This window comes from Nomia melanderi, chromosome 3 (genome assembly GCF_051020985.1).
Source record: "Nomia melanderi isolate GNS246 chromosome 3, iyNomMela1, whole genome shotgun sequence".
Lineage (NCBI taxonomy): Eukaryota > Metazoa > Arthropoda > Insecta > Hymenoptera > Halictidae > Nomia > Nomia melanderi.
In genome coordinates, this window is record NC_135001.1 from 3379077 (window position 1) to 3403224 (window position 24148).

The 24148-nt window shown below is 44.6% G+C and overlaps 2 protein-coding genes across 4 annotated transcripts in view; one reads left to right on the top strand and one right to left on the bottom strand.

Moving 5' to 3' along the window:
• LOC116432475 (uncharacterized) overlaps window positions 1-20322 on the bottom strand; it is a 177608-nt gene extending 157286 nt beyond the window's left edge. Inside the window, exon 1 of the mRNA XM_031989469.2 lies at window positions 19324-20322. Within this exon, the coding sequence (XP_031845329.1) occupies window positions 19324-19375 (52 nt within the window). The 5' untranslated portion in view covers window positions 19376-20322. The remainder of the gene's footprint in view (window positions 1-19323) is intronic.
• Window positions 2815-7392, top strand: LOC143174370 (uncharacterized). Of its 3 annotated transcripts, none has more exons than XM_076365913.1 (4): window positions 2815-2941; window positions 4233-4528; window positions 4609-4772; window positions 7293-7392. In XM_076365913.1, the coding sequence occupies exons 1-3, from the start codon at window positions 2918-2920 to the stop codon at window positions 4625-4627; spliced, it is 339 nt and encodes a 112-aa protein (XP_076222028.1). In that variant the 5' UTR covers window positions 2815-2917; the 3' UTR covers window positions 4628-4772; window positions 7293-7392. The 3 variants fall into 3 exon arrangements, with proteins under 3 accessions (XP_076222028.1, XP_076222026.1, XP_076222027.1); XM_076365911.1 differs by having other exon boundaries at window positions 4233-4524; XM_076365912.1 differs by lacking the exon at window positions 7293-7392 and adding an exon at window positions 4990-5123 and having other exon boundaries at window positions 4233-4524.
• Window positions 20323-24148: the final 3826 nt, after the last annotated feature.

Here is a 24148-nt window from a genome sequence, read left to right on the forward strand (position 1 = left end):
CAGATGTAAAAAAAGTCAAGAGGCGGACATTTGTTCAAGATAAACTGGCCATTGTCCTGAATTCATTATTCACTTGATAAATTACAGATAATCCGATTCCTGTATATTTTCCAGAGAAAATTATATTTTAATATAGAAATTGAAAATAAAGGATGCTTCGAATTACCCAGACTGAACCGAGATCTTCCGATGCTTCCGTTACATGATGCATACATGTGAACCGTAAAGGGTTAATCTGATATTCTCTCACGAACTTCATCCCCCGCGCAATCTAATAAAACATTTACAGCAGATATGCGAGCACCTGCTCTCCTATCAATTTCAAGACGAATATCCGATACGTAAACTAACAGCGTAGAAGTACAGCAGTGAGACTTAGCCACCCGCCATTTTGTCAACAAGCAGCGGGTGGAATGAAATTCGGAATTTTCAGGAAGCGACACTGCTTTCACAAATCTTGACGACGTATTTATGGGTGTGAGTAAACACGGCAGAATGTCGGCCTGCTTGTACGCCTAAGCACTTCACCCTAACGGCCTTAGGGTGCTCATGGTATTTTTAGAAGCCATAGACAAGGTCGGCAGCTGATTTATAGTAATCTCTCGAGCGACGACAAATTTCTCTTCTTGTTTTATGAAGAGAAAATACCGATCGTACGAGTTGACTGGATGTTTACATAATTTCCAGATTTCATAGGCAACTTCCAAAAATTGACATCTAATAAAAACTGATTTTCCCGATGAAAAATGTCGACAGAGAAAATGTCACTGTAAAAGAAAATAAAAATACAGTATAAGAATTTCATGATTAGTTCCATTGCGCGGTTCCTATGTTGTTTGTTTCCTCAATGAAGGGTAATATTATGTCCGCTTTACAGTGGAATGTTTCAAAACCATTTCAAGGGAACCAACGTGAGAAACCTTTTTATATTCTTCACGTTATTCCACTGTGTTTAGTTGCATAATGGATTTCCCTCATCAATGGTTTAATACGTAATCGTGAATTTTAATCAACTGAACGTTTTACATTTAAACCAATGTGTTCGTTTAATGTTCACTGAAAGCTAAACGACTCATTGTTATCGAGGCTTATAGCAACTGAATACTAAGTTCGGAAGTATTTTTATACGTACCTCGAAACTTCTCCAGTAATATTCGAGCCTTATCGAGTTCGTACGTTTATGTACGGTTTATGCGCATAAATGGCGTCTGGATATGTACAGCACATGTATATACAATGCGGGAGCATATAGCTGAGAAATAGAAACATATCGGAGTAATCGTAAAAAAGTTCCGAATATACTCCGTAGTGCACGTTCGAAGGCACTCTGCTCGAATTTGATTATACTCAACGACGAAGCTCTGTAAGATTTCGTTCCAGTGAAATATAACGATTAAATACTGCGCACAATAATCTATTCGCAGTATATACGTACGGTACAATATATTTAAATTCCAATCCGTATCATTCAATAATCACCTGCACGCAGAAATGTAAAGTTTAATCATCATTAAACGCAGAAATTGTCGATTGAAATGAATTCAATGGGAATCAGTTGAAATAACTTCAAAGTGAAACGCACACTTGCTACGGAATAAATGCTTCAATGTACAGTTCACCTGAGACACTTAATAGAAAGAACAGGGAAGCTACGGGAGTGCCCGAGTTCAAGGCGATCGTGACGGATGATCTCTCCGAGCAAACAGACAATGAGTAATTCGAGTTTTACACGGAGAGGTGGGCAAAAAATCTGTGGCTTATCTAGTTAAGCATACTCGAAAAGATTTGTGAACGGATACGAAGCAAGTCGAAGCGTTTCGTGGCGGGAGCGGCGCGGCGCGGCGTCACCGCAAAAGTTTCTGCCGCTCCAAAAACCGATAAAATATTCAGCCGGGCTAACAATAAAGCAAACTCTACTCGAGATTCAGCATTTGAATACCGCGTCGACTGTGACTCGGTGCCGTGAGCATTCTCTTCAACCACCGTTAGCACTACACGGCCGTGATTCGAAAAGGGCCTTAAGGGCTCGAAACATATGTCACGGCCTCGGGAACAAAAGGCACGAGTGTACAAAAGCGTTTTAGAGCTGCGCCACACGTCCCTTTAACAGTTCACCGATCGTTGTTCATACCAAGTTCTTCGTTTAGAAAGAGAACGTCCGTTATTACTCGAATAACATATTCTTTTCTTTCATTTTCAATTTGAACGAAAATCTATCCTCTTTCACGTCAACTTCTAACGCTTTGCTTCTCTCGCTTCACTCTAAATTTATAGGTTGAAGTTTTACACGATACTGATGTATGTTGTTTATCATTGTTCGTTTCAGAATAGAATTTTCAGTTGATGACTACTGTTAGATATTTCTGATTAATCAATTTTAATAAACGAAGGTATTCTTTATAACTTTGCGAAGTCGAGAAACCTTTAACAAATGAACGTGATTTCCAGTTAATTGAAAAGTGACGAGATAATTTAAAAGATATGCATCTCGACCGTTTCACCAAACACGTTCGTTCGCGTCCGGAGATTTATAATAATATCTCCGTAATGAAATTTTCGAATCAGTTGTGTACGTCAAATCTTCAGCGCGGCTAATTAATAAATACGTGTGTCACCTGGTGCACGTGAAAAATCGTTGCGTTATTTCCACGACGAGAATTCTATCGCCGTCCGAGGGAGACGTATGTATTTCGTTTCGTAACAATTTGAATGCGAGTTGCACGCCATGCCGTCGCCTTAGTATTAACATTTGTTAAAGCGCAACGATACAATATCCCCGATTCGCTTGCGTCGCACGTATTAACGTTATTGAAACAGAAAATAAAGCGCCACAAAGATGTCGCTCGCGTTGCGCGCCGAAGTCACGTCGGGGCCCAACAAATACAGATTATTTATTCAGTAATCGGCGCATTCCAGGATGTGTATTCCTACTGCAATTCGGGTATGTATTTAATGCAAATTTGCGAGGTTTCAATCACTGTTGATAGTATAAAAATACTAAGCATATTTATGTTTATACCACGAATCAAATAATTCGCATTTCCCGCGGATTATACTAACAAAACAATCGATTTCGAATGATTAATTCGTTTATATATATCGCAATCGGTAACACTTCAATAAAAACTTCACGAGCATAATAATTTTCACGTTTATGTCGCAAGAAACCACCATAAATTTCTTATTCGTCGATCAATGCGTATTCTTGCTACCATCTTCACTAAAAACACTAATACGCATACATTATAAATTACTCTCATCTGGCACCTTTTTCTTTCCTTCTACAAATCGAAATATAAAAATTCACGGAACGAGTATATACCAAAGCAACGGCTATTGAAGAGATCCGTGTCAAAAATGCCCATCTCTCTTATGCACGAGCATTCCAGTAAGACTATCTCATTCGGTATTAACAAGAAACCTTAATGAGGGACCACTCGTATCCGAGGCAGTTCGAAGGGCACTAAAAAGATTCCACTACCGCGGCGCGAATGACAATGACGTACTTATGTAAACCGTCTGTTTTTATGCGCGGGACGTTAAATCATTCCCGATTGGACTTGCCGCCTTGCTGTTTGCCCGGAAGAGCATAAGTAATCAGGGCGTGTCGGGGGATGACGGTAGCGGCGGAGAAGAGGGCGGAGTGGGGAAGAACATACTGCCACATCTGGAAAGGTTAAAAATCGCCTCGTGCTTTCTTGCCGTCCGAAATTCGGTTTCATCGTCTAACGAACCAAGAAATTTATTTCCAACGATGCACGTTTCCCTTCTATAAATACACCGGGACATACTTGCGCAACACGGCTCTGCTTCCAGTGACCGATAATGGCGATACTAGACTCCAATTTGGTCAACAATTTTGTGTCTCATTTCAATGTGTACCGAGCTTTGCGATATTACGGGAAAGTTCATTAACCCGCTTGTCTAATGATTTTCCACTTGATTGGGCTCGGAAGCCCAAGTTCCCTCCGCGTACTTCATTGCTGACAATTTACCGAAAGGGCTGGAAATTATACGAAGCGTATTGTAATTAATGCAACTAGGAGGAAGATGATCCTGTAAGAATAAGTAAGTGGAAAGTTCAAGAGAAATTTCTACGTTGGAGATCTGTTTATCGGGAACATTACTGTTGACAGTTTATTGCGTTTGGAGAAATACCAACGAGGGGAAAGTTTTAGGAAGCACGATCTTCAAGGGAGAATTCTTTTTCGCGCAATATTTTCATCTTTCAGGTGTTGCTGTTATCTATAAATTCCTTTATTAAGAACAACGAGGGTGAGAACGGAGGGGATTTTCTTTCAAAGTTGAACGAAAAACGTCTCAATCGTTTCCGTTTGAAATCAAATAAATCGTGTTACGTGGAAATCGAATTCGTTTACACGGTAGATGCATTGTTCCTCGACATATTGGATATCGCGAAACGACGTATGCCTGATGAAATAGAGGCAGCATCTTCTCCCGCGGACGAATTCGCGGAACGACTGCGTCAAGGCTTGAAACGCGGTCCACTTTCAGGCTCGCGAGGTAGGTAAGCATCGATTTCATCGAAGTGAGCCACGTTCACTGAGTGAATTCCTTCGCAACGTTTACGTTAATTACTTCTTACAGTTTATGGGCTGCCGGGTAATGAGTTTGCCGCAAAAAGCGTGCATTTACAGGCAACCGTTCAAACACGGAAGGTACAGATAAGAAGAAAAAAAAAGAAATGTTAATGAAGTTCAGCGAAGACCGGTGATGGAAGTATACAGTCGATGACATTACTCATTGGCCAGGTAAATAACAACTCGCGGGAGGGTTAAACCCTTAACTTTAATGAGCTACCCGGGCGTAATTCTGAACGAGTTTTCTACTTGATCGGAGAAAAGCGCGCCGCGAAAGATTTAGAGGACTTAACCCTAGGAACGCTGAATCTCAAGACTGAGCAATTCACCTCGATTTATAATTTGCATTTAGAATAAAATTAAAATAAATCTCAGATATATTTTACAGCGAAAATTTGAAGAAGTTCCGTCAACTGCGAAGAGTTTCTTCGAACTTACAAACAGCATCGATAATGCCTTACTAAAGCTGAAGTTAAGAATCGGCAAAAATGGATGTAAAAACCTTAACCCTTTGTACTCGACACGTGACTCTTCATCGCCATTAGATTCGATATAACAAAATTACAAAGTGTTACATATAACACTAAGTTTTGTATAATGCATTGATATATGAGATATTTATATAAAATAGCTTTGTTTCCTAATTTATTATGTTTCCTCATTAGTTCATTTTAACGTCGTCTACGTCTCACCGGGAAATGTCGAATATTTTTAGTGGAAGACTTCCAAGTGCGAAGAGTTAAATATTCATCACTCGTAAAACTGCAGCTTCTAAACATACCTCCGGGGGAAGACGGTTTTGTAGATGAATTAGTTCTAAGTTCAAGTGTCTTCCCGAAGAATACAGTTTTCATCTGAGCCAATTCGGTTCGGAGTATATCCTGTACATTACTAAGGGATCAAGTCAGGAATCGCGAGTCTTATTCTTCCGACATTCGCGCGTGACATGCATTACCTGAAACGCTGGCACCTATAATTACGGTCGGCTCAGCTTTCCCCGAATTGACCAATTCACAGCGACGAGGATCGACTACTCGAAAAACAAAGCGCGATTTTAGGTATGTGTGGAATGAGGTCAACGTCGTCGCGCTCTTAACCACTTGGGGAACGATCGGTCCTCTGATTGCATATAATTTTCCCACGTGCACACAAACCCGCCCCGTTTTTATATACGTGCGCCGTAATCTGCAAAAAATATCTGATATTCTTTGAAACGCGCCCACACGTTCTGGGGACACGAGAAAAAGAAGAAAGTAAGTTTCAAATCTCGGTGAGTCACGTTCGACATTAAATTTAAAACTTCTCCTTCGCGAATCCCGAAGTAATATAAATTTCTGACTGACATAAAATGAAGAAAGACTTCGCAAAGTCGTATTACACATTCATCAAAGAGGAGCGAACGTTAAATAATGTATAATAGAACTCTCGATTCGGATTCAAGCTAATAATACCCGTAATGGAAGAAATAAACTTGCAATCGGTATACCCGTATCAGCGAGCTGGTTTATGAACGCATGAATTTTAACGAACATACACGGAACGTGACTATTATACGTACTTAAACGTTACTCAGCTACTCAAGCGAACGAACTGTTCAACAAATTCCGCGCGAAGTCAATTTTATTTCCTCGCGTTTCCGAGGCGAATATTCCGCGTGCCAAACTGTTTGTACTCACTAATTATACTGAATGTTTAACTCAATTCAGAAATTTCAAATACCCTAACGCATTGCTCGAAGCAATGTTCGCCAATCAAAAACATTTAACTTCCACTTTCCTAAAATTGAAAAAGAATTCACCACTTGCTCCGAGATCTCCACAAAGGAATAAAACTTATTTCAAAATCAAACAATTCCTAAGCAGATCCTCGTCAATCAATTTTCTTTCCATTCCGTGTACATTTTTCGAACGGATCTTGTTACAAACTTCCCTTCCTCCGAATTTCCACTCGCAATGATTAAATAAGAAAGACCCGGCGAAACTTATCGTAACATCATCCACGCGTTAATAATAGACACGCGAAAAGTTCCATATAGGGCTCGCGAAGTAGTTCGTGCGAAGGTAACGTTGTCGTCGATCCGCGCACGGAAAGCGTTGCGACGCGACGGGATCGCGTTCCGGACGGGAAAAGGGGTTGCTCGCCAATTTTCGGCCGGCTATGCAGCTTGACTTATTTTTGCATAATGCAGCCTAATAAGGGCTAATGAATGAAATGCTGTAACCCCCGATGTTGCGCAAATTGGATTTACACCACTTGCTATTCCTCCACTTTCACCCCTACCTCCGGCTCCCGACGAACCCCTTCCGCCGTCCGTTGTCATACTTGTAATCTCACCGTTCCCTCTGTCTCTCTTTCCATCTTTTTCCCTCCCGCCCCGCCACCGTTCCATTCAACCGTTCCGTCCCATCTCGCGCATATTTGCATACTATATAATGTACGCCGCCATGGCGCACAGGGCGAATTCTGCAAATTCCACTCCGGGGCAAGCCTATCTCGAAGAGTGGTACGATTTACGAGCGAACGAGGTTGACTCTTTCGCGTGTATACCTTTCCGCCGTTCTCTTTTTTCCCCTCCCCCCTCTCCCGCGTATTCTCTCTTTTTTAATTATTTCCTTTTTTTTCCGGCCCTCGTCGTTCCGACCGTGCCATTCATCGGCCCATTACTCGCCAACCCTCCGTTTTGCTTTCCAGGGAGCGTTTCGACGAAAATCGGTGCCCGCTCGCGGTAAGAAATTCTTGCCGCCTCGCGCGGACCGGCGCGCGGTCGATGCGGAGACAGCCAGCCAGCCAGCCAGCCGGTCGGTCGGTCCTTGCAAAAACTTCAATGGATCGCAGGTGTTGAGCCAGCACGGAAAATCAATTACCCGTTCGAGGGTGAGCTGTTGCAATCTGGATTAGCCGCTTGGATCAGGCTGGGAACGCGTTCCGCTTGGCCCGGCGTACGATTCGCTAACTGCGAGAATATTTAAATACCGATTTACCGCGAAACAAACTCTCGTCTGTTAGAAGTTTTATCTCGTTCGCGGAGCAGATTCGAACTTTCTAATTGGCTCTCGATTTTTACGATTAGTACACGGTGATAGGTCGAAGATCGAGCTTAACGCGTCGAACCCCACGTCCGTTTTCAGTAATTCTTTCGAGTACCCTTTGTGTCAGTTCCCATTATCAATGCTTGCTGGTGTTAACAAGAAGTTCCGAGTGATAGTTCTATTCGTATTATGAAAGTTTGTGAGCAATTTGGTAATGTCCATTATCCTTGACTACAATGACCGTCAACGTGACAAGGATTTCTGTATCCCTAACCCTAGCTCGCTCTAACTAGCAATATTAAGTAACTTTATTCCTTTGATTTTGATGAAGTTTTGCGAGATCGTAGTACAGCTGCAAAACGTCCTTATTTTATTATTATTGTCATTATTACAAGTATTATCAAACAATATTTTGTAACAGGAAGCATGATTCAGATCACGCGTAATAAAAATTCATATCTTCGTTTGTAGTATAAAATTGTGTGCTCATCAGATCACTTAATTCATTACGCATTGAATGTCAATTCCAATGTTCAACCCAGCGAATCCAACGAACAGATATCCCGCAAACATCTTATTTCCGCTTGAGCGTCTGAACATTCACAAATCTCTCGTGATACTAATTCTCATAAGAACCCTCGAGGCACCCCAGTGCTCCTGGTGAGTCTGCCCCTTTCTCAGCCAGCTGTACAAGTTTGGGCTCGTTTGTTACTGAGCGATAAAAGAGCAGAACACGCTTCACGTTAAGAGAACAAACAGTGGCCCGCGGAGCACCGCTAACCGACATAAACTCGCGCGCCCGCGCGCTAAGGGTTAAAGAAAACGCGTTAACAGGCAAGTTCCTTTATGCGAGGTCCAGATAATTGTTCGGCGGATACCGTTGAACATTACCAGATGCGTAACTCGAACTTAAATGTTCACTCGAAATTTGCCTGTCCGGGAAGTACCCCGGAGACACGTTTCCCCCAGTTCTTTGTTCGAACCGGAAACCCCCGTAACACTTGCACGCAGTTAAACAAGTTCCCGGCACAACTTTCTGGCGTAACAATAACTATTCCGACCCTATAAACACGTTTAGTGTTCGGTTAACCCTTTATGTGGCGTTCGAAATTAGAGACAAGACCAAAACGGTGGAGAGTTACACTGGTACACCTAAATGGAATTACACGGAATCTTCCTATCATTGGACTCTCGTTACCATAAAGCAACAGGGATCTCTAACTGATGACGAACGCTTCGTTATCCTGACAAAGTTACTAGACTTCGAGTTTTTAAGGGGAAAGTTAGTTTGTCATTATCGTGTTAATCGCAGTTCGGGACTTGAATATCCTCTGCGAAGAGAATTATTTGTGGTTCCAAGGAAATTTCATGTGCTTCGTATAATCCGAGCATACGAACTTCATTATCTATGGAAAACGTTTTTAGCCGGCGAAACTTTTTCATTCAAATGTGTCTGAATTTGAATTCAATGTTAATACTCCTGGAATAAAAAAAATTTTCTGGAAGCACTGACGCAACTTCAGTCAACCATTGAAATTTGTACAGAATTTTCTAAACGTTTTGAATCATTAAAGACTACGAGTTTCTGAATAAATATGAATGTAGAATCTTATTATTTATTCGGCCAAATAAAAGATAAATCAGTGTTCTTCTCACTGTTGAAACAACTTTATAAATAAGGCACTTCGAATATTTCGAAAGCTCGTTTGGCAAAGTTTTAACAGTGTTCGAGGACTCGTGCCTCCAAACAACCACGTCTACGCTAACCATCCTTCTTCCGACTCGAATTTGCATGCTCCCATTTACAGGTAATTGATGTAATTAATTAGACAAGTTAGAGCTCCGAGAAGTGTATTTCGATTGCGTATTGGTTACGAGTTCGAGTACAGAACTTGATAAGATCAAACTTTAACAGAAAATTCTGTTCATTATGGAGCGAGACTCCCGATATAACACTTGAAAACTTTACTCCTATTAATACATCATTGCGATTACTACACAAATCTAACGAAGAAATATTATTTAATTACATAACAAATTCTATTGTCACTGTCATACCTACGGAATTCTGGAACTTCTAAAATTCATTTATACAACATTTTGCTACTTCCAGAACCATTCAATTTTTATACAAACAATTTTTTTCAATTCCTAACAATTCCAGAGTTAATTTACCTATTCACTCCGAACTTTCAAAGGCGATCTCATCCCTTAAACACAGCTACAAAATGTCACAGTAAATCCATACACCGCCACAGAACATTTAGACTACTTTAACTGAATAATAATTAAACGAATGTTCAAATTGTAATTTCTTGCTATAAATTCACGGCAGCCAATTATTAGATAACATCACCGCAAAGGAACAAGCAATTGAAAAAAGACTTCCAGCTAATTTCCCATACGTTTCACGGATAGTTTCACATCGCTCCGCAACAATGGACGCACCGTCAACCGAAAGAAGCGCAACTCTTCTTTGTTCGCCGTGGGGATAACTACGAGAGGAAATATCGTGGTTATTGCGGTGAAGCATATGCCCTGTACCGGCGTTATCAAAATTCCGTTCATCTTCCTCTCTTCCCGACCTGTGGTTTGGGGTCTCTTTGGTTCTCTTTTCGCGGTCGGGGCCGCAACGCGAAGGAATCGCGTTCCCACGGCTTCTTCGAGGCCGGATACGGCGCTAGATGGGAAACTCTGCGCATAATTCGGCAAGAAAGGCCGCGCGCCGCGGAGAAAACCGCCCGTGACGTTCGAACACCCGAAGCCTTTCTTGCCGTCTGCTCGCGTTAATTAATCCCCTTTCCATTAGGCGCCACGCCCTTACCACCCTCGACGAAATTTCGAGCCGCGAAAAACCGATCTCCGAGTACGAACCTAATTTTTAATCGCGCGGATCTAACGCGATAAGGAGCTCTCACGTGGCATGCGTGATAACTGAGCATTACTGACGACGTAAATCCAGCGTGAACGACCCGTGCGAGCCGTTCCCGTAGAACGGATTTTCACGTGTAGGTGCTTCGATAACTACATTATTAAGGATCTCGGATAACGTTTTTCTTTACGGACCCTCTTTATGGATAATCCCTCGTTACACATAGGAAACTTTGGTGATTTCCGTCAGATTGGAAAACGTAGTGTTTTCTCTCTAAGAGTAACATACAGACAATTCTGTTATAAACAAACTATGAAAATTTGATTCCTCACATTTCTAAGTTAAACATCCCTTAGATATACCAATGATTAGAAAACTTGAAATTTTATATGTTTCTATTTTTAACGTGTTCTCGATGCGTTTATGATAAGATTGTTTAATTTGCTATAAACGTGCCCTACGGATGTTCGAAACGACAGAAAATTCGCTTAACCTTGTACAACCTTCGAACCACGCGGCACTCGATTAAAGCGTGATTCATTTATGAGATTCCAATTACTTTCAGCTGTACGCTCACGAAACGACGCGGCGGTATACCAGCAGTAAATTTGTTCATCCATCATCCGCCGTGAGTCCTTACAAAAAAACGCCGAGTGGCCGGTCAGCGGTCTCTCCGGTGGAAAATTTCAGAGCGCAAACACACGAGACGAGCGACGTCGCGACGGCTCGTTCTAACGAGGAAACGCACGTGCGCGACGACGGGGCCCGCGAAACGCGCGTTCGGCCCGGCATTCGGTAAAGTATCCCAATAAAAAGGCGAGCCCGGCGGCGGGCTACATCGCAAAAATATCGCGCTATACTTCTGCGGCAACTGCGATTCCAAGTTCAGAACTATTCTGACGTGCGGAGGGACTGGCGGTCGCTGCCGGTTCTTAGAACGAGACCGTGGCCGGGGCAATAAACCGTGGACTTAAAGTTTCGTGTATGGTACGTTCTTACGACCGGGACACACATTACACACGTAGGCGAGCCCGTAATGCGGTAAAATGCTATGAGAATGCGGATTCCGAGGTAATAACCGACCGCCGGTGAATGTGGACTTCTGGTCTTGACGCGGGCAAAATATATTCTCGCGTTTGCAGTTCCGAAAACTGCTGCCGTATCGAGCACGCGGAACGTACCGCAACCGCGGCGAATATATTCGACCGGTTAGTCAATGTATTTGATCGTTTGTTATTAGATCGGCGGTATGTAACGTCGATGTTTCACTCGCGTCGAGACGAATTGTTTCAAAGAGAGAATGAATTCTTTTATGAAACTGGTGGTGAAGAACAGAAGCGTAACTCGTTGAATTCGTTAAATGGAATTTTTAGAACATGGCACTAGGTTGTCGGGAAAATTGCTGACAAGTTGAAGTTTTCGTTCAACAAGTTCGAATACCGTTGAATGCTTAACCACTTGCGGTGGCGACGAGTTCGGGGACTCATTGAAGAATACTGTTTTCAGTTATTATATACAGATATGTACATTAATTTTGTTTATTAATAATCTTATACGAAGTGGTAGATTTCAAAACAATCTGGAATATGTAATCCAATAAGATTATCGACGTGCATCACATGTCGTTAATTTTGGAACAAAAACGTCACGACATAGCGCGTCTTTTCAATGCAAATGATTAAAGAAAGTAGCATGGTTCTTGATTGGTGGAATTATAATACTCAAAACAGGACCGTTATTCATCCCGTGAATAAGATGAGCGAGAAAACAGTGAATCAGTGATCCAGGTGTTACAGTGAAACCGTCCATACGATTTCCTGTTAGAAATTTCCAGCGATAATAACCTCTGAGCGTTGCTTAGGAATGTCATATCGTATCAGCGTGTGCGCTCATACACGTCAAATCGTTTATTATCGCATTCGCTCCAGTTGGACGTGCGTGTATATTATTAAACCATCCTCGGCCTCCGCGTACGCCGTCTCCTTGCATTCGCGGTCGTTTCTAAAATTACGGCGCCGATCCTCCCTTTTCGCTTCGTTTTCACAGCCCTCTCTTTAGGGCCCTCTCGCGGCCACTTGCGCTCGCGCCGCGTGTTCGCACACGCATTCCCGTTCGGAACAGCCGCGAACAGTCTGACACTTTGACACGTGCGCTTCTGAACGGGGATCAAAAGCGGAACACTTTCACGCGTTTTTTTCTCCAGATTCTAGCGCGTTCCTGTTAATTCGTAATGTGCTGCAAAATGAAAGAGTTCCATTCAACAAACATATCAACACTAGACTCGCGAAACCCGTCGCTTTGATGGATAGTAAATTCCGTAAACACTATTTGGTGACAATTTACGTCGATTTCGATTCATGCAATTAAACGAATATTTATTGTCAATCTTTGTATTAGAAACTGTCATTCTCGAGATCTATGCAATAATGTTCTAGGGACAATACAATAGAGTGCACAATAAGTATTCGTAGATCTAACGTTAAACGCTGAATTTATTGGCGGGAAACCGAAAACTTCAATGAAACTTCAATGAAACTTCAATGAAACTTCCACGAAACTTTGCGTGCACTCTGATTCCAATTTACCGACATTGTAGGTAAATTAAATCTAATACGATAAGTGATCACGAACACGATCCCTTGCGTCGTTATTAATTTTTACGTGCAAGTGAGAAATTCACTCATGTCCCACGAGCTCGAAGCAGACTTACAAACTCTTGCGGACTGTAGATAAAAGTAGTACTCGTCCGCGAAAGTTGAATTCCATGATTAAAAAAGGCTTGTCCTTTAAATTGACAACGCTGTCAAAACTTCGCCAGACTTTCCTTTCCATTTAAACTCCGCTAAGACGAAAAATTATAGTATATCGACCGACTTCGGGTAAGTCCGAAGTATATAACGCCCGTAGAATATATCGAGAGCAATTGTACCTCTGAAATACATTTTATTAAGCCGCCTGCGAAAGGAACTACTTCCACGGGATATTAGCCCCGAGGTCTCCGGTTCCGCTTGTAAAAACTGAAGTGCAGTTACCCGGCAAGTTTAAAGATACAACTAATTAACGATTCGTACGCTTCCAAGATTAAAACCCTTCGTTCCCCAAATGAAATTCAACCGAAACTGCCATCCTCCCCGGAAGTTCACTTATCCAAATTCCAATCTTACCGAAATCCCAACGCTTCGGCCGTTACCTCTGAACACTCTAAATTTCCTCTAAATCTGACCAATTCCGAGCTGCGACGTTGACCAAACAATTACGCGAGTCGCGGTCCATCGATAACCAGAAACGTCGTAACTCACGGTCCAGAATCTCGAGTCGATCTAATTGTTCCGGCAGCGTCTACCGGCTCGACGAGCAGCCGTAAAAAGATTCGATCGCGAGCACGAAGTGTCTCCTCGGCGAATCTTCGACAGATCCAAGACGTTTACTGGCACGAGTCTCCGAAGGCTCATTGCGGTACAATTCCACGTTTCTTTCCTGTCTATCTTATTTCGTTCTCTTCCCCGGCCGCCCACCACCGTCGCCGCGTCTGTCCCGCTTCCGCCCGCGCGTCCTTCGCCGCGGCGGATGCCACCCCCGCGGGAATAACGACGAAAATTGACAAAAGCCCCGCGGCGGCGGTGGAGGCGCGTGAGCGCGAGCTGGGTACAGTGGCTTCTCCTCTCGTCGTCGTCGTCGTCGTCGTCGTCGTCGTATCTTTTCGTCGGAGAGACGCGCATTTTCGCCGCAATGGAAATCCGAGAAAGCCGTGAGGTTCATTCAAAAGCCCCGGCTGTTTTTTCCTCTTTCCTTGCCCCGGAGAGAAGTCCGCGAACCGTGAGACGCATTCATCGTATCCCGCGGGGACTTTCCCTAGCTAATGCGAGATGAAATTACAGCCCCCCGGGGTTCCGGTCGACAGTCACGCCGTCTACTCGAAAGACACTAGCGGTGGCCTCCACCTCCGGCAGCTTCTCTTTCAGGTTCTCTTGCCTTTGGTTTCTTCGTCCTTCGAGTCCCCTCCACCACCGTAGCCCTCTCTATCCTTTCGAATGCTCGTACACACGAGGAGGGCATTCGTTTCAACTCGTTTAGTCGCTGGCTAGAACGAACGTTTACCCTTACAAAAAGCTGCCCTTAATCTTCAACAGAACCCGACCGCCCCTTCCCACCGGCGTTTTCAAAGGAGACTTTTCTAGTTATTGAAGAAGAATATTCTGCCGGCTTTAACGAGATAACTTGTACCTTTACAATCAAGGATTGACAGTCATCGATACCGTTCCTCTTCCACGAGCCTTCTTCTTTTGCTCTGAAGAATGTACATAGTCGGCTGTGTGTAATGCCGATGATAGCAGGATTTGTCTCTGTTAGAAATTTCTGATTCGAGATTATTGTAGGATGTCAGGGAATGCCAGGTTAGCTTGATTTTGATGGCGTTTTATTACCTTCGTGCAGGTATTCGCGAAATATCAGTTTCGGTATTGATCTTCGCCGTTGTACGTTTTGTTTCACAGTTTGTGGTATTGGACGACGCCGCTGCCAAAGTCAGTGATTGTGGGTCAATTTGATTTGACTCGTGAAAGGACGATCCGTTATATTTTATTCGATCGAGCGGTCGGCATGACCTATTTGATCGTTTTTATAAATTAAACTCGCGTTTGACCGATTGATGTTACAATTTGCACGCCATCACTATTCTGCTTCTGCGGCATCATGATTCATTGCGTTCTATTGTATCTAAATGAAATGTGATATCCCAATTCTGCGTTATAGAAGCCTTTTACCACAGAAATTAAAAACGAATAATACAATTAATGCATTGCGCGGCGTTCGTGTATCAATCATACCTATATAATATAACAGATTTCTAAAGAGTTCTCCATCAACCGTTTAATTCGTATTAAACTCTCGAATAACGAAACTTCCAACGAGACTTTTCCTGATTCGCCAGTCCCCAGAATGTTCCCGGCAATTTTCAAGCGTGTTAGGAAAATCAAAGGGGCCTCGAGGCTCTAAAAAAAATAGGCATATTATTAAAGACATGAAGAACGTGGATTTATAGCCACCGCCGCGCAGCTTTATACTCATCGAAATGAAAAAAGCCAGGTTATTTCTCGACGTCATTTACATGTTGCCGCGTTCAGAAAAAGTTCTCCTCGTCTATGAGATTTCGCGTATGGGCACAATAAAATATGTATGATCCGCGGTGATATAATTATGAGGCTAAATGACTTCGTCGCCGGCGGGGTAGCCAGGATAAACCAGCCACGGAAATACGCTCGTTGGTAACAATAACGGCAGAATGAATAACAAACATCAAAAGAGCGCGACACGTTTTTTGCACGCATTTATGCGTAAACAATGCCCGCGGAAGAAAAGAACGCGCGTCGTCGCGACGCGCACTACCAAAGAGCAACTCGCAAAGGCGGGGTTCACCTCTAATTACGGTCCCGGGTTCTGACAGTTAAAACAAACGCATAATGTATCACGGTAATAGAGTTACCTTTTTTTCTGATAACAATGATCACGCTCTTTCAACGCGAATTCGTTTAAACTTCGCTCACCGCGTGGAACAAAGGGGCCACAGCTTTTTGCTGCCAGTTATAAAACTGCGCCACCGACAAAGTATTGAAAAGTTGACTCGAATGACTGGGCGAAGTTCAACAAAGTTATACTACCCAACTTTCGATCAATAATAGCTTAAGAAGCTCTGGTTACTTCGCGTCCGTACAACACCTTTTCATTAACGCCAACGATAGAACACGGTCGACGCCGTTTATCGAATAATTCAGGAATATTTTCTACGATCGGGGACGCTATCGAAAATGTCCGCGAATATTTCTGTCGCCAACTTCCCAAGAATCGTTTCTTAAGGAAGTTTCAATAAAAAATCATTCATTTCGTCGATATGAAAACCTTGCAGAGACTAAAGCTAACAAACTTCCATAATGATATCGATCTCCCGTAACATCACACGATGAGATCGAACGCAATCAACTAACCAGAAGAATAACAACGATCATACTCAACAAAGTTTCTTTTGGACGGTAATAATTTCAAGTCTCCGGAAATCTATGGGTATCCTACAATTCCATCTCCACATGCACCACAGAAATAAACGATCACGTACCCTTTTCTGATTTAAAGACCACCAGCTGGCGTTTTCTCACAAGCCCGAAGCCCGACGGTTCCGATCATCATTGAGATCCCGGTAGCTGGTTCGCTCCCGATAGTTGCACGCGTGACGCGAAGTTTCGAGCAACGTCGGCGATAAAGAGGGATAGGCGTTCCTCGCTGCGCATTACGCGTACGGTTCGGCTAAGTCCGCTCCATGAAGTTTACAGGGGTAGAGAGAGAGGAAAGCCGAGACCCGTTAATGCGTCGTAAATCGTTTCTCTCGCTCAGCGCGCAAGTCAACCGCGGAGATTACACTCGACCGGCGGGGGTAGTCAAAAGTGACTCTCTGCAGCTTAGTCAAGTATCCGGTCTTTACAATGTAGTAGAGAGAGAGAGTTACAGCGAGAGAAGGAGAGAGAACTCTAGAGAGCGCGGAATCCCGGCGGCTCCAGTGGTATCCGTACCGTGAAAAGCTTCGGCCCAGCTTTCGGTCGTTCAGTGACGTCAGTCTCGGAGTTCCAGGCAAGGGACACGGACCCAGGGAAATCGTCGAAAAACCGGGCTTGAAATCAAATGAGTTTGCTTAGGCGAAACAACGGAGAGAGTTTCGTGAACGTAATCAAGCAGCCGTGGATCGGCGCCGCTTGGAGAAGGGAATTCGGGCACCCAAGCCGCAAGGAGCGACGAGTTCTGTCCCCTCAGCGATTTAAATTTCCGCCCGAAGGCTGGGAATAGCGGAGCGAGGCGAGCAAACGAGCGAGAGGATCGTTCGTCGAACGACGGGGGCCAGTGATGGGATAAGTGCGACGCAATAGCTTCTTAATTACCGGAAAACTCGTTAGAATCTGTCTGGTCGGTGAGATATTTCACTGCTGCGAGGACGGGCGGAGGCTTCCAGCCGAGCCAATACCCGCGCCACGACAAAGAGCACCCGGTTACGCGTACACCGTTCCAAAGAGAAATGAAATCGATTTGCATTTACGAAGAATTCTGATTGCTCGCCGAACCATCGCCACGCAGCAATTTCCTTTGCCAATTTCAAGATTATTACCTGCATCGTTGGAATTGCTTGCACGGTAACATCAAACGATTTGATCTTGCGGGGCGAACACTAAATTAGAGGAAGTACCACGGAGCCGAGTAGGAAAGAGTAACCTCGTTACCTGCGCGAAAGTAATATACTTTCTGGGATCATGCGCGGATACGCGCGTATCGGGAATCTGTACAGATTCGACACCGGCGGTGTGCGAAACGATTCGGATTGTGAAAATGGTAGACGCGGTCGCGTGTTGGGGTAATGCTAAACAATTTCGGTGAAGTTTCAGAAGGATGAAAGACGTGTATCAACTTCGTAGAAAGAACTGTCCATAGAATTTACTAATGTACGAGTTGTTTCAATATAATTTTTCTTATTGCAGATGAATAATCACAGATTGGTAAGTTGAACTGATTACGGGACACTGGATAGTTTCAAAGCGGAAGCAGGTATTGTTACGAAGCGTCTCGAGTTTTACACTTAGGGTACGTGGGCTTGCCTCGCACACCTATTTCACTAACTGGTATCCACTAAAATCTTCGTGCCTGCTGTACATTATTAAACGCAACTGTCCTTTTTATGAAATACTTCCAAAATTCCATCAACCTTCTAAACACTGCGATATGATGTTCAATTAACCTGTAATTTTCACAACAGAAGCTTATCTCCTGCGATATCATTTTGCCTCACCCCCAAGTTCACCGAGAAGATTAAAGAACAAATGAAATATCATTTTTCCACTCATTATACTGTAATACTAATGAACATAAACTCCCAAGAAATACAATAACTCCGTTCCCCCAAACTACCAAGGACAAACTACCCCTATCAATGGTAGCTACGCAAGACATCCCAAAGCAGAGTCCAATGCATTCCCAGAGGCGTAATGCACACCACAAAAAAATTCCTCAGAAACGTTCGATTCCTCGAAGAGAACACCCTCCCAGTAGCATCTCCATCCACTTAACCACGAACGTAGCCCGTCAATCGGAATCAACTGGCATCGGTTTCCGGTGCGCTAGGGCCGCGCTGGGTAGTCAGCAGCTGGGACAAGGAGCGACACAACAAATGCACAAAGCCGGCCTGCCGCTTTTCAACATTGTACCGCGCCGTAACTCTTTTCCACGCTCGGTTTGCGAAGGAGAAGAATATTTCTTTGCTTAGCCGGGGCTCTCGCGAGAGAGCCTCGCGCTCGCGTCCCTTTGTCTCCGTTTCACGCTCGAGGCGCAACGATGAAAGAAGGATTCGCGCTGTCGCGCGAGCAAACAGCGGGGGACGGGGACCGGTCGCGGGACACACTTTTCCGCCACTTTATCCCCGTGTTACTCGCTACTGGTCCTCCTTTTTCCCAGCGTTCTCTTTTTTTTTTAACCAGCTGACCGATTCCGGCGTAGCAATCCGTGTGCACGCGTCGCGATTTGTTGGCCAGCTGCCGGACAACCGTCTAAAGGAAAACAAAGTGGCCGGAGAAGGGTGGTGGAAGAGAAAACAAAATGGAGTGTGAAACATTCGCGGATATTTCGTCCGGCACGCGACGGGGTCCAATGATCCTGTCACTTATCGGCGTCGATTAACCTCTTCCCACGCGTTCGCACTGACACACGCGTCGAAGCGAATTACATGCCCACGCGTATCGTTCCGCGGCAGTCGCTGACACTCGAGTCAACGATTCCAGGCGACAGAGCTTACCTGACACCGCGAGCAAGGTGAACGCAGCTCTTAGCCACAGGTGGCGAGTCATCTCGGACAAAAGAAATGTCGTGTTCGATTGTTCCGTATTATTTTCGCGGTCACAGTGCTTCCTCCCGTGGAACACAATATATCACAGCACTGGAACGTCGCGTCTTCCTCTCGCTAGTCGCGTGAACAGGTTGGGAATCTTCGGCGGCACATCGATGGGCGCGCGGCCGAGCAACGATGCTCATCGATCTCGCGACACGATCATCGTAAAACACGCGGCCGTATGTATCGGGTATAAACGTAGATGCGCGACACTATCCTTCTTTCAGGAACGAATGAAAATGTCACAACACACCGACGGGCCGAAGGACGAGTTGGAGGGGAAGAGGGTCAGGCACCGGGAACGAAACGTCAAACTCTCCCCGCGGAGCGCACGGTGCCGACTGGATCGTTCTTGCCGGCGTACAAGTCGAGCGACCGCGGGCGCCGATTCGAATTTGCCCGTGAACACGCGAGCACGGCCGAGCGCGGAACTCAGCTTTCAATTTTTCGTTTCACGTGGCCCGGACGTCGCGCGGAATTCCTTCGACTCGCGAGGACTCGGTACGACCGGCTCTCATTGAAAAGTGACGATCGACGATCGGTTTACCGGGACCGTTGTATCGATCACCGGGCTGTGCGGAGCGAACGCCACGAGCGAGCACCAGAAGAGATTTTAAGCACTGTTGACAGGATAATTGCACGTATATCTGCACTGGATTGCGACAGACGAGACTGAGCGTCGCCGCGCGAAGCTGTTCCGCCGCGAGTCGCGCGTGCGCAGACCGCCCTTTCATCCCCTCCACTCGGCCGTTCGCCCGAACCATCCGAAAGATCGTCCGTCTCGGTCTCTCCAGGGGCGAAGAGGTTCTGGCGTCGCGCTCGTTACTCGACCATCGCCACTCGCCCCCGCAACACGCACACGATCAACCGGGCCGAGCCGCGATCTTATTCCACACCTCCTTTCTCAGCGGCGGAACGAAGAACGCGCGAGGGAACGAACGGAGAAGGAAAGCACAGTCCGAGACCCCCTAGATTCAATTTGCCGACCGAAACTTTTTGTTGAATAAGGTTTGTTACGTATCATCATTCAGCCGCATTAGAGCCATTGACGGGCCTCGGTCTCTGGTCCCTTCCTCCGCCGGTGGCAAAGGACCGCGGACCTTATATTTCTCCAGCGTTTGCACCCGGAACTTCGCGGCCTCTGTCGCGCAGCCAGTTTGTACGCGGTACACCGCAAACATACTGTGCACGCAGCCCGACGGTATCTCCCGTCACAGGGCCAACGGATCCTCCTGTTCGGAGCCGGCATCCCCGGGACCTGTCCGCCGGGGTGTCGAACCGCGTAACAACATATGCTGACCTCTCGCTTGAAGGCGCTCGGACAACAACGATTCCCAGGGAGTTCCGGCGCGATGGCGGCGGGCGGTCGTTGCTGGGTGGCATCCCCGCCGGCAGTCGGGAAATCTAAGAGCACCGATGAGTAACGGGGACCTGTATCTCGTCGTCGCCCGCTCGACGATTACATTTACGCGGGATTTACGGCCCGTGAAATTTATCGACGAATAAACTAACCATCGCGCGACGCCCGCGGACACCGCGATTGAATGCCATTCCGCGAGATTTTTCGGCGACCCGATTCCAACTGTCGTGCGGATAATCTTTTTCGGGGATAATGAGCTCTGCATGGCCTCCGCTAATGAGTAATGATACCGGCCAGTTCCACCTTCGCCGTGGAATATGCGGTATATCGATTATCGTGGCCGCCGGCTGAATTGCAATCGGCATGCTGGCGTTTTCTGTGTTAGTAAATGAACAAATGGATACGGTGACTTCGATTCTCCGACTGGCGCGCACTTCGGATTGGCTGTGCTGTGGGGATATTATTAGGAGTGTGGCGATACGTACTTTGATAACGATTTTCTGCTACATTTCTGGAATTTTGGAATTTTGGAATTTCTGCATTTATGAAGTTGTCGTGTGACAGTAGACTGTAAAATGGGAATGTTTAGATGGGAGTAGTGAAACACTTTTCACGAGTGAAAAAAAGATGGCGATTCTCATGATTAATGCGTTAAAGGAACACATTTCGTAATTGTACCCAGCAAAGGAAGTAAATTAACTTGAGTAGTATACGTGAACTAATTACTTTGCACATCAAATGTGTACGCAATGACGATGCAACTATGCTTAGACGAGAAAACTTTTGAATGGTAGTCGAATTAGAATTGGATTGTAATTCACAATTTCTACATAACACAAACTCGCACATAGAATCTACTTGAAAATTTGATTTTCTTTAAAGCACAGCTACAGTTTTTTGTCTCTGACATGATTTTCACGAAGTATCATCCCAGAACCTCGCGCAATTTTACATGAATTCTGTCCACCGCTATAACAGTTCAAATAATGTTCATCTAACCGTTTGAAGTTCGTCACTCGGAAACTCCAACAATCAAGAAAACGTTTTTAATCCGGGAAGCCATTATTTCTTTCACAAGGCTACAAATTCTTCCGTGCTCCCACGTTTCTCGAGCTTCCGGCGTACAATTTACTTACACACGTACGTAATGCACGTGTTCGTTAAGAACATCACGAACAAGTCAGCAGCGACTGCCTTTACGAAAACGCATCCGTGATCCCAATTTATCTTTTCCTGACCCATTCTTTTGCCCAGCCTTTGTCGCCTTTCTTTATTTCGTTTTTCGCCTCTTCCTTTTTCGTGTCTCGTGAATCTTGACCCCGGAAGTGTCTAGAAGAAAAAGAGGGAACGGCGACCGGCCGAGCAAAAGGCAGCGAGAACCCGTTGAAATATTACGGGAACATCATTCGTTACCGCTGTATCGTTTATCCGTATCGCAGTGGCCCCTCGAATGTACATATAAAACTGCCTTCCATCCTCATTTACGGTGACTCCGGTGCTGATGGCGCTGAGGGGTGTCCCGAGTGTTGTCGGAATTCCGCGTGATTGCGCTTTAACAGGACAGCTCGGGCCGAGTGGACGAAAACAAAGTTACTCGTTTCGGTCGGCGGATAGAGTCTTCAGCGATGTCGCCTTTTCACCAGAGCCAGGAAATAAAGCAGTTCGAATTATCGCAGGCTACCCGTCTTCCCTGCCTTTCACGGTTTTATCACAGACGCCGCTATACGTTACGCTGTTACCGACTGTACCGTTCCCGCTGCACACTTTGCACCAGATGCTAGAAACCCGTGTCCGTCGACGGCGTACGTGGGCGCCAGGAAAAATGTATGCGTCACCAACACCGCGTAACGCGGTCGGAAACGTAACTTATGTGCGCCCGCCCGCAAACTCGCGGCCCCCGTATCGGGGGATATCGGGAAGCAGCAATGGACCCGAGCAAAAAGAGGGAGGATACGTAAAAACCTACGGAAGATCGTCTCGGCAGAAATATTGGGCGACGCACCGTTACGCACTTCACCGACTGGACCGATTTTTCTCTTTCTATCGTCTCGCGCTCCCCCTTTTTTCCTCCCTTCCTGTCTCGCGTCTTCGTCCTCTCTTCATATTTTTCAGTTTCGTTTTTTCGCCTACTACAAGGGGAATAAGTCCAGTCTTTATACTGGATATCGTGTAAGCAACGTCCGCCGGAGTTCTATTCGAGCGATGAATTAAAAGTGAGAACAGCGAAAGAAGTTCGATGATAATCATTTATCGAGAACGATGTTTGTTGATTTTTTGTTTGGTAAAAATATTGTGTTTGTAATACTTTGCATTGTGGAACATTTTTTTTCGTAAATTTTAGAATATTATCAATAATTTCAATTCCAGTAGCATGTGAAGTGAGAGAAAGGGAATATTGCATGTTAAATACGCTGAAATCGTAAACTATATACTTATCGAGAAGTATTTGTATTAATGAAATGTATCTAATTAACGCATTTGTTGTAATATTTGATACACCGGGTTAACGCCGCTTTATCGAATTTTCAACCGTGTTTCCATTTCGCGTGCGTACTCAACCGCTGTTCTGTTTATAAGAGTGCACTCATTGTGAAAAGGCGCCGGTGTACAATGTCTGTTTGCTGAATATTATCGCGAATATCATTACGCGAATGTTCATTCGTCCTTTTACCATGCCTTTCTCGCTGTAGGATTCGTTCCTCCGTTGGAACAGTATCGTTAAACTGTATCTCGTTGTTAACGCCAAATTCTAACTACCGAGAACAGCGGATTCTTCTTTCTTTTCTATGCCCGTGTTGCATACCGGGATACAATAACACGGTTATCAATAGTTCTACACGTTCATTTGAAACGAATTTTAACCGGAATTCGTATATTGCAACAAATTGGAGCTGTCAGCAACATCTGTACGGTTACAATAAAAATATCTACTGTTATTTCGTTACCGAATGCTTGCTCAGTTATGTCTTTTGAAGCTCTGCCGCCTATATTGTGACATAGGGGAAAGAGGTATAAAACTGCTAGTAACGCTGGGATAAAAAAATATAAAAACAAAAGAAAATTAATTGAAAAGTAAGGTTACGCATTTTATATTTAAAAGATCATGAAATACAAAGAAATCCGCGTATTTCACAGTAAATGAAATGCCAGTGCAAAACAAACGAACGCAACAAACATTTCATCGACTATATTCATTAATGCAAAAAATCAATTTAATAACAATTATTTTCTACATAGAACAGATAAATATCTATCTACATAGATAGAAAAATTCATTACATTATTCGACTTTCTTAATGCATTATGAAAATTGAAGTGCAATAAAAGTACAAATGAGAATTGGCAACAAGTTAGACGACCTTGTCAGGTTAT